Source organism: Plectrocnemia conspersa, unplaced genomic scaffold (genome assembly GCF_051122295.1).
Source record: "Plectrocnemia conspersa isolate PC_06_02 unplaced genomic scaffold, ASM5112229v1 ptg000014l, whole genome shotgun sequence".
Taxonomy (NCBI): Eukaryota; Metazoa; Arthropoda; class Insecta; order Trichoptera; family Polycentropodidae; genus Plectrocnemia; species Plectrocnemia conspersa.
Window position 1 is genome coordinate 1,661,182 of NW_028277178.1, and position 11,579 is coordinate 1,672,760.

The following is an 11,579-nucleotide window of genomic DNA, read 5'->3' on the forward strand; positions in this document are numbered from 1 at the left end:
GGTAAAAAGAAAAGTAGTAAAAAAATCAAGTTCTGACTTGTAAAAGTTTATTCTAATAGGAAGTGTATTCCGAAAGGAAGTACCGCACTTTTGATAAATAATGATTTTTTAATGTTTTTTTTTAATATTTTTTAATATAGCATATTTATTGTTGGCATAGTGTGCTATCTCAGCCTAAATTAACACTTATATATATTAAAAAATGAGACTGGGATAAGGTAAGAAAACTTAATTAATGGTAATTGATTTGAACTTGAATTTGCAAATTCCCCAATTCGATTACCAAGATACGATATAAAAAAGTCTTGGATTCAAACCAATGATTTTTTAATTTTTTGGGGGCAATGAAACTACATTAATTTAATTACGGCAACTATTTTATTATAATTTAATAGCATCAGCTTTGATATGATTTACGTTTGTTGAAAGTTTTCTAACAAAGAAATAACAGCCGGATGTCGAGCAAGATGTGTAAATTAAATTAGTCGAGGATACGTGGCTTTCGAGGACTAAGTTTCTAGATTTTGCCTGGTGTGTGCTACACTTACTCCCAGGCGCTGCTACAATAGCTACTTAGCAAACTAATCGACTAAAACCGCTACTAGCTTGTCTCTATATAAACTCTAACAGTGCGCATTATATACATACATACACACAAACTATGTGGCACAGTCTAGTTTTGCACTATGTAATTCAATGTGCTTCCGTCGACTCGTGAATTTTTAATTGGGATAATATTGTCTTAAGTCTGCCGTTACTAAAATAAAAATGCATCATAAGTACATAGTCTATTCTCTTGTGGTTTCTCGGAAGTAGTGAAATTATGCATGGTAAAGGTGTAAGCTCTTAAACTTGTACTGTTGCAAAACGACACATCTATCCGTGTCGCATCTTAATAATTATAATCGATATCTAAAAAGCAATTTTATTTTTCTGGTTCAATTTTTTCTCAAAAACAAGCTTGAATTTATATACTAGACAGATAGAGATGTGTATATGTATAGATGTCGCTCTCGCCCTGTCGACGCAATAATTCCTAGGCTACACGATGAAAATGTGCAATCAGGTTAGTGCATTGTTGCACATCGGACCCCGGGCGCCATAAATTGTTTCGGTTAATTTGATACGACGGGGACCTGCCCCCCGACAACACGGCAATGGACACTAAGTGCAGTTGCATCTGCGCTCTCTTGCCGACAAAACAGATCGTATAGCCATGGCATGCCGGATTGGGTTCATTACCTACAACACGGAGCCGGACCCTCCCCTACCGATGCCGTTATTTATATTCGACAATGTCGCCCCTGCACTGTCCCGTAGGTTTCTCTGGTGCTTTAGTAATAGGTACAGTATCAATAAATAGTATATGGTGTATTAAAACAGACATAGTATACAAAAACAAAGTAATTCGTATGAAATATATACGAATGAGTTCTCAGTTATACACGTTGCCGTGACTTTAGGGATTCAAATCTCAACACAACTTAGAAAAAAATATAAAAAAGTAATATTCGACCATTCATTATTTCTATTATCTATGAATGGTCTAACATTCGTCTACAAAATTTCTTGAACATTTAACTATTCCAATCTAATAATTATTCTTCTACAACTAGTAAATCTATTTTTATTTAAAATTACTCTCATTGTCCTATTTTGTAATTTTTATAACGTCGTATTTATTAAATACATCTAATATTGTTGCACAATAATTAATATATAAGAATTATTTAAATCCATGTCTTTTAAGAATTACCAATTTATAACTCTTGTTTTATCGTGCAAGTAAAATTTATTTTAGTAATACTAAACGTGTTTTTATTTTAGATGGGCAACTGAAAGTTTGTAGATAAACTACTGGATTTAATTAATACATGTTTGTAACAAAATATTATTAATGGTATCTCAACTTTGCTGCTAAACAACAGAAAAATTTTCATGAAAATTTTGTTATATATTCGTATTGTCTTTAATTACATAATAAATGTTACATACAGCTTTTAAAAAGTTATTTTATGGTTTTAGTAATTATGAAAACAAATATAATAATTTTCTCTTTAAATATTAATTAATGACCAAAACAGTGCAAATATATAATTATTCTGCTATTATTTTTCTCCTAAAATAATAATGTTATAAGAGTTTAAATTATTAAATTACCTTTACATAAATTGTGTATTATTATTGAAAGTATTTGCATTATAATTATAACTTAATTCATTGAAAATTAAATGAGATCAATACATACCAATGATAAAATAATTTATTCGAATCTGTGACTAAGGCAGATATTCAGTTTAGCAAAATTAAATATTCCAAATAACTTTTTGGAATGTCAAAATAAAATTTCAGTATTGTATATTTGTACCTTGTGACTTTTCATTTATTTTCGTAAATATTCAGTTATAATAGAATGAACATAAAAAATAAAAAAGTACAGGAATGATCTGCGTAATACAATTTACCTGCACGATCGACAGGTGGTGTAAGTCGCTGATTATTGACTTGACTTGTAAGTATTGTGTTTGAAAGATTGAAATTATTAATTATCATATAATTATAATTTCTACCAATTACTACATATTAGGATTACCTTGATTATCTTAATCCTACGGATTATTATGGTTATGAATAATTAAAATCATGCTAGGTCGTACATATTAAGTGTTAAAATTTCTCTCTTGACTAATAATATATGTAAAATAGTTAATCAATATAAGCAAATAATTTATTATTATAATAAATAAATTAGTTTTTGTATTAATAAATATTCAGATGGATATAATGGGATGTTTATTTACATGGCAATATCATATTAAAAATATATTTATTGTTCATGTATAAACCGATTGTAAATAAAAAAAACAAAAAAAAACTCTAATGATGGGATTTTTCAGCTCATAAAAAATATATTATTTGTGTTAAAAAAAAATAGGATTCGGTAACGAAAATTAAATTGTAAAAGAACAATTAATTTTTCAAAGCTGTAATAGTTTAACTAGTTAATATCAATAAAATGTGCAGTTAAAAATGCCATTCAATTAATTAATTCTTTTAATAAGCGTACAGCTATAGAATAATATAAATATATATTTGAAACAATATTATTAATATTGTTGAAAAACCTAGAACAAAGCAATAATAAAATTTAAGGTGTCAAGTTAAACGTCCTGTACTTCACGAGAGTGAGAAACCGAAATTAATAAATTAAAATTAAATAGTAAAACAACAATTTATTCTACAAATATTTTTACTTTAGAATGTAATTTTAGCTGTAATTATTTTACTAGAGTAAAATTAATAAAATGGGCAGTAAAAAATGCCATTTACTCTTATTCATTTTTTATTATTACGCGTACAGTTACGCAATGATTTAAATATATATTTTAAACTATAGTATTATTATTCTTGAAAAAAAAACAACAAAGTAATTGTTCCGACATTTTTACATATATTTATGCATGGCCGAATAAAAGTGTGTTATGGCCGTGCGTGGTTTTTTGTGTATAAATAACCTGAAGACGCCTCAGCTGTCACGGCGTGTGGTCGTGCGTCAGCAAGGATTCTGAGGATGTAAACTCTGATAATAAAGCATTTCTATGGTTAGAGGCGTTTAATTCCGTCGAGAGACGGTGGTCCTTCGAAAAGAAAAGACGGCCATCTCCAAAGGGGAGAGGTCGCAACATTTGGTCCTACGAGCCGGATGGACCACCAGAGCTTCGCTGAGGAAGCATTCGGGGCAGCAGCAGCTGAGCAACTGCGGGGCATCACAGGGAAGCCGCCGGGTCGAGAAGCTGCGCAGACGGAGGAGAGGACATTTAGGTTAGTGGTTAGCCGTTCCCCACTTGTTATTTCCTAACCTCAAACTTTTCCTTCGAGTCAATATGTCAAAACGCGACATACTGAAGCGTTCTAGGCTGCAGTCGCAGCTTAAGCGATTTGCTGACGCTGTTGAGGGCTGCGTGTCGAGAGGAGACGCGTCTGGTCTTCAAGTACATCTTGATGACGTTGTGGATGTCTTAAGGACCTTCAGGCAGGTCCAGGAGGACATCGAATGCACCATAGGTGAGGTGGACGATGAAGCTACCTCGGCGTTCGAAAGGGATTATTACAAAGCCATTTACGCCGCGAAAGAGTTAATAGTGCGATATGCACGGGGGCAACCCCCTCTCCCAACAGTCGCGCCGCCTACTAATGTCTCATTACCTGCCCTTCGGTTGCCTTCATTTGAAGGTAACTACAAAGATTGGCCGCATTTCTCTAGCCTTTTTCTAAATATTGTTTGCCGAAAGGCAAACATATCAGATGAAGAGAAAGTCCACTATTTGTTGACTTCGGTCAAGGGAGAAGCCGCTGAGGTCCTTCGCGGTATAGAGTCCGCAGGTCAGTCATTTGACCTCGCATGGGAGTTGTTGCGATCACGGTTCGACAACCCGAAAATTTTGGCCACTGAGCACTGGAGAGCACTGCTCAGTATTTCGACGGTTAGCGCCAGCTCCCATGTGGGGTTAAGGAAGCTGATCGATGAGGCTACGTTGCACGTAAGAGCACTGGAAGGTCTTGGGCTGCCAGTGCAGCATTGGGATTTTGTCCTAGTGCAGGTCATCGTGTCAAAATTGGCAGTGGTGCTGGCCCGCGAATGGGAAGCGACAGCACTAACAATCAAATTGACAACGTTCGAAGCGTTGTTAACATTCCTAAAAACGAAGCATCAAGTGTTAGAAAACACAATTATCCCGACTCAGGTTCCTATTAAGGAGCCTAAAGTTGTTCACCAAGTGAGCCATCAGCCGTTGCGCGAGGTATGTCCTCAGTGCAAGGGGACTCACAAGTTGGGTGAGTGCCACAGTTTCAAACAATTACATGTCCATAAAAGGTGGGTCATCTTGAAACGAAACGCACTATGTTTTAATTGCCTGCGGAAAGGTCATAGTGCTGGTAATTGCAGGGGCAGTTGCTGCTCAGTGTGTGCAAAAAGGCATCACTTTTTGCTCCATGAAGATAGGGATCGAGCAGAAGCTCCAAAAGCGACAATGTCCGCTGTAATGGCCTGCCGGCCAGGTCAAACCGGTAAGGTAGTATCGCAAATAGCTTTACTTTCGACGGTAAAATTATCCATCCGGGGTCGAAATGATTCCACGCAAGTCTGCCGAGCGCTTCTTGACACTGGCGCTGAGACGAACCTTGTATCATGTGCACTGGTTGACAGGCTGGGTTTGAACATCCGCAAATCCAGCGCCAACATAGTGGGTGTAGCGGAGTCTGTGGCTGCTAGTCAAGGCTCTGTACAGCTAAAAATAGCGTCGAGGAAGGAAAAGCAGTGGTCGGTAATTGACGGTATGGTCATGCCGAAATTGACTGCAAAAATTCCAAGCATGGCCAACAGCAATGTACGTAGGGCCATCCCTAGATATATCCAACTAGCAGACAATGAATTTGATTTGCCGGGAGAGGTGGATGTCATCCTTAACGCAAGTTGGTTCTTTGAATCAATGCGCAGTGGGCGCAAAAGAATCGAACTTGAGGATGGGTCAGTAGTAATTCTGGCAAATTCCACATTTGGGTGGATAGTGTCAGGTAGCATCTTAGCACCGGCCGCTAAAGATCCTGCCTGCAATCTTAGCTTGGGGCAGATGGACAGGCAGTTAAAAAAGTTCTGGGAGCTCGAAGAGGTCCGCACTTTGGGTGTATCATACGAGCCAGCGCTTAAGCGTTTCCTTGCTTTAGAAAGAAAGCTGGCGAAGTCTGTAAAGATTCGGGATGAGTATACCGACTTTCTTAAAGAGTATATCTCTCTTGGTCACATGTCTGAGCTTCCCACCGATCCGTCCATAAGGGACGAGGGTTACTACATTCCACACCATGCTGTGATAAAGGAAAGTAGCCTCACAACCAAGCTCCGAGTGGTTTTTGATGCATCGTTCAAGTCCAGCAACGGTGCCTCGCTCAATGATCTACTGATGGTTGGTCCAAAACTACAGCAGAATATTTTTGTCGTGTTGATTCGTTTTCGTCGGTTCACGTATGTCATTACGGCTGACATAGAGAAAATGTACCGGCAGGTTCAGGTTCACGCCTCCCATAGGAGATTTCAAAAAATCTTGTGGCGATCTGACCCACGGGACGACGTAAAATCGTTCCAGCTGAACACAGTAACGTACGGGACAGCTCCAGCTTCATTTTTGTCGGTGCGTTGCCTGCATCAACTTGCAGCCGAGGCAGAGTCTGATTTTCCTGCAGCCTCTGCAGTCATAAAAAATGATTTTTATGTTGATGACCTGCTCACCGGAGCAGATTCCATTGTGGCCCTTAAGGCATTACGGTCTCAAATTGACGTCATATTGAGAAAGGGTTGTTTAACCCTGAGAAAATGGCTGTCAAACGAGCCGAGGGTGATAAGCGATCTCAAGGAGGACGCAAAGGGACAGATCTCTCACCATATCATTGAGACGAATGAGTCAACGACACTGGGAATGGGCTGGGAAACGAGAACAGATAGGTTCTTTTTTATGGCAGCGTTCCCGGAGACACTCCCAGTGACCAAAAGGGAGATCCTCAAGTCGATCGCACAAATTTTTGATCCACTGGGTCTCGTCGGTCTCGTTGTTGTAATATTAAAAATATACATGCAGCAGTTGTGGAAGGAGAAGCTTGGCTGGGATTATAAAATCCCCAGCTCTTTATTCAGCTCCTGGCAATTGTTGTACGGGGGTTTAAATGGCCTAAAGGCAATAGTTGCCCCACGCCATAGGTTTGCGCAGTGTCAGTCTACCATCAAATTGGTCGGATTCTGCGATGTGTCCACCAAAGCATATCGGAACCGATCAATGGTGAAGGGCTATGTGTGTGTCTTTGTGTGTTTTGCGACAAAGGCAGTGCACCTGGAGGTTATCACGGGACTCACTACAAATGAGTTCATGAACACCTTGAGACGATTTATCGCGAGGAGGGGCAAACCTGCCGAGTTGCACTCCGATAATGCCACGAACTTTGTAAGAGCCTCTCGTCAGCTAGGAAGGCTTATGAGATCTGCCGACTTCAAGGAAGTTCCGGCTTCGTTAGCTGAACAAGGGATTAAATGGAGATTCATACCACCACGGTCACCGCATTTTGGCGGTCTGTGGGAAGCGGCTGTCAAATCAGCCAAGCGACATCTGGTAAGGGTAGTGGGAAACGCGTCCTTAACATATGAGGCCTTCAGTACCGTCGTTGCGCAGATCGAGTCAGTATTAAATTCGCGTCCGCTCACTCCAAGTTCCAATGATCCAAATGACCTCATTCCATTGACTCCTGGTCATTTCCTTATCGGCGAGCCACTAACTGCTTGTCCCCAGGAAAACGTGCACGACGTGCCGGAGTCACGGCTGTCTCAGTACAGACGTTTGCAGCAGCTGGTGCAGCACTTCTGGGCCAGGTGGTCCAAGGAGTATGTGACATTGATGCAGCAGCGCAGCTTCAGATCGGGTTCCTCCAATCCTGACATTGGCGACATGGTGTTGTTGAGGGAGGACAATCTGTCTCCTCTTCAATGGCAACTTGGACGAGCGATCGGGTTGCAGCCAGGAGAAGATGGAGTTGTACGCGTTGTCTCGGTAAAAACGCCTAGCGGCATCACCAAACGTGCAGTCAGCAGGCTAGCACTCTTACCAGTGGAGCAGCAACAGGACACAGTGTAATAAAACAAATGTGCGTAAACAATTAGAAGATAATAAATTAGAAGATAGTGAGTAAGCAAGTATCGTTTCAAAATAAGATACAAAGCTACTTGAAGTGTAGGGAGGAAAAAATGTTCCAAACATAAGTTTTTGCAATGTTCATATGTTACGATGTTTGTACGTGTTATCTGTTCTGTATACTTGTGTATTATAATTTTTGTTGTGTATACTTTGATATTGTTTTTCGGTTGGGAATACTCATGTGTTATAATTTCTGCGCCTTTGTGGCAGAGTGTGTTAATATAATTGCGTTCAGCCAACTGTTTTTCAATAAGTTTGTTCAACTAGTGTTTTGAAAGAACAATACTTCTCCCTTGTTCAAAGTATGTACGTTCCTTCAAGGGGGGAGAATGTTCCGACATTTTTACATATATTTATGCATGGCCGAATAAAAGTGTGTTATGGCCGTGCGTGGTTTTTTGTGTATAAATAACCTGAAGACGCCTCAGCTGTCACGGCGTGTGGTCGTGCGTCAGCAAGGATTCTGAGGATGTAAACTCTGATAATAAAGCATTTCTATGGTTAGAGGCGTTTAATTCCGTCGAGAGACGGTGGTCCTTCGAAAAGAAAAGACGGCCATCTCCAAAGGGGAGAGGTCGCAACAGTAATAATAATATTTAAAGTGCAAAGAGTTAAGCGTCCTGTACCCGGACGCCAACCAGCTGCGGTACCTCACGAAAGTGAGAAACCGAAATTAATAATTAAATATGATATTTTATAACTGACAACCATTCTTTTGCTAATTTCTTTATTTTCCATACACAATTTATTATTAATTTTTTTTTATTTTCTTGTGCTGATTTTCGTTATGTTATTAGAACGGTTGTATAAATAGAACTTAAGTTTAATTAATTTAGTTTTTGATGGTTAATATAGATTTGTGCCCTTATTACATGTATACATTTTAAAAAATTTCGTAGCTTTTAAACGATTATTACCGTTTACCTTTATTACAGTTAATAGGTATCTTATAAATTACACTATATATAAGCAGACATGTGAAATATCTCAACTAATTATTATCTATTAATAATATTTAAGACCCTCCTGATAATTAGCATCACTAGTAACTTATCAATTTCCAAATCATCGAATATGATTATATAGTATGCTAATATATCTGGTTTATAAGTCTCTCTACAATATGTTTAATACGCCATATGCCACGCAAAGATCCAAACAGACGTCATAATTTACTCAATCGAACGCGCCAGGGATACTAAACCGTAGATTCGGAACAATTTCATTTTATTTTTTCATGCGAATTCGCCGAGTCTTCAGGGTATTTTCTATGAAATATTCATGCTAGCTGCTGGTATATCATAAATGCAAAGTCTCACGAAGCCCGCCACCGACCGCCATGTCTGTATCATTTATTTTGAATAAGTAATGATCATATTTGCATGGCCCGTGCAACGCGAGTAGCACTAGGCCGTGAGTGCCTGCAGTCTCTATGACCATTTTTGTCTAGGCGTGTACCTAGGGAGGCCAAAAACTATATTATTTATTCAATGGTCTCTGAAAATTGCATTAACACCGCAGTATGGTGCCATCCTAGAAATGTATTTTGATGGCAATGTGCGAATGTGTAGCTTATCATAACCACTAACGATATTCTAACATAGAAAGCTTCTCCATACTCTACTAATGTTGGAGTTTAATTTTCTATATCAGTTTTTTTACTATAATGTTTTATATTATTATAGCTAATTATACCTAGAAATGTTTTTAAATCTCACGTGACTAATTATTCAAATGCATTGTAATAGAAAAATGTGTTCTTTCGATAATTAATAAAGTGGTTATAAAAATATATAAAAATAATATTTAAATAAAATTAAAGGAGTCATTAAAAATATAATTACAATATTTTTTTAAAATTTATTGTAATATTTGTAAATTAAGCACAGTGATTAATCACCATGGGTTGTGTACAGTGAAAACGCAACAACCCAGTCGCAGCTTGTTCGACGGACACCATAAATATCCAGCGGACGGGAAACAATGATCAGTAGCCGGGCGTGTGTGCAATTCTTGCAGTCGCAGTTGCAGTAGCAGCATCAGGAGCCGATGCAGACAAATGAGATACGTGAATCCTCTGTTTCCGCAAATCTCCTCCAACACAACACTACACAGAGATAACTTAGTGCCGACACACGTATCGCTTCCAGCGGAGCATTTGTCATGTGCAATGCGAAAAACAACACTATACTGTGTAAAAATTCCCTCGGGTCTGACTTCACATTTTTGCCATATTCAAGCGCAAACACACACACTTTACAGCTAAATCTTATTTATGGCTCTTTGAGATTTTTACCTCTGTACAATATTTTCAACTGGGAGTTTAAAATTAAGAATACTTACATATTTATGTGAGACGTGTAAGTGTTACACATTCAATACTATTTTATTTATATTTTATTGAATTAAGCTTTAATTTTTAATATATGTAAATAAACTATATTAACAAGTTTTGTTATTATGTAATATGTACATACTACATACATTTTGTATCTTATGAGAAAAAAATTGAATTTGGGTTATTAGGAAACATGATAATAATAAAGTCATAGAAACAAAAAAATAATTCACAAAAGCCTTAAAAATAAGACCCATAAGATAACGATGAACCAAGAAAATTAGTGATGTTTCGAATTTAAAATTCATTAGCAAGGAATATTTTGGCAATCGTATGTGAACATCAAAAAACTTCTAAGAAGAAAAAGATGTCTGTTTAATAAAAATAATAATAAAAAATAATACTCTTATTCTCTGAAGTGGTGATAGACCGACGTGATAAAAACACGTCAGATTATGGAATAACAAAAATTAAATTACTCATTTTACTAAGGCTACAAGAATCACAACGGGATGCATATGACAAAGACAAAATTAAAGAGCTACTTACATATTTTTGTAAGTAAAAATCATTGGCAATGAAATCTTTGACGGCCCCAAGTGCCACGCTATTAATCTCAGGAAAAAATAAATGACTAATCAATAAAATTTTGGACGATTAGAATCTATTGAGTTTGGGTTTTTACAACACCCTCTTTCTGAAAGTGGTGATAGACCGACGTGATAGAAACACGATAATCGCGAAAGTGCTTCTTTATTTTATTTGTGCACTATAATTGTTTTATTTTTTTATTATTCACCGTTTGAATCTTTAATAATATGTCTGTTAAAAGGTATGTGTATGTTTCAAATGATGTAAATATTGTTGTATGTGAAATATTAAATAAAACTTGTTTTTATAACAGTCTATCACACGCATTAAAAAAACTTAAAACTTTTAATTTTTACTATAAAAAATAAAATATAAAAACTTTATATAAAACGTTCATAATATATTCAGGAAAGCAAACTCAATGAGAAATAAAAAATATAAACACTAAGATAAATATTTTTTTCTAACGTTTTGACTGTCATCTTAATTTTATCTTGCGACTAATGTTTTTTGTTTTATATTTGATTTTGTTAATGTGTACCTATGCGGTAAATGGAATTATTTATAATTTATCAACAAATTTAAATGTAAATTTAATTCAGGAAGATCTAAAATTGCCTTAAGAGTATTTAAAGATGCTGTTTTGTGTATATTATATATTCTAATTATTTTTAAACATATTTATAAATTTCTAATTATAGTTTATTTTTTTATTAATCAAAAATAATTAGAGCTATAAATTTTAAATTTACTACTATAATAACATATTATAATTAAGACTTTGTATTTTTATTGAGAGGGTAGGAATGTTTGGAATTGTATGATATATTTAAACCAAGTTTATATAGGTTTACTTATTTTTGCTTAAGGGTCTTCAGATAAGTGGTAAATTATTGTTATGTAATAATACATTG

At 36.4% G+C, this 11,579-nt stretch overlaps 1 protein-coding gene across 1 annotated transcript; it reads left to right on the forward strand.

Annotated features, from left to right (window-relative positions):
- Positions 1-3,450: 3,450 nt before the first annotated feature.
- Positions 3,451-11,288, forward strand: LOC148225950 (uncharacterized). The gene is made up of 2 exons (XM_088204573.1): positions 3,451-5,672; positions 11,268-11,288. Exons 1-2 carry the CDS (start codon positions 3,885-3,887, stop codon positions 11,286-11,288), a joined length of 1,809 nt encoding a protein of 602 aa, XP_088060699.1. The 5' UTR covers positions 3,451-3,884.
- Positions 11,289-11,579: the final 291 nt, after the last annotated feature.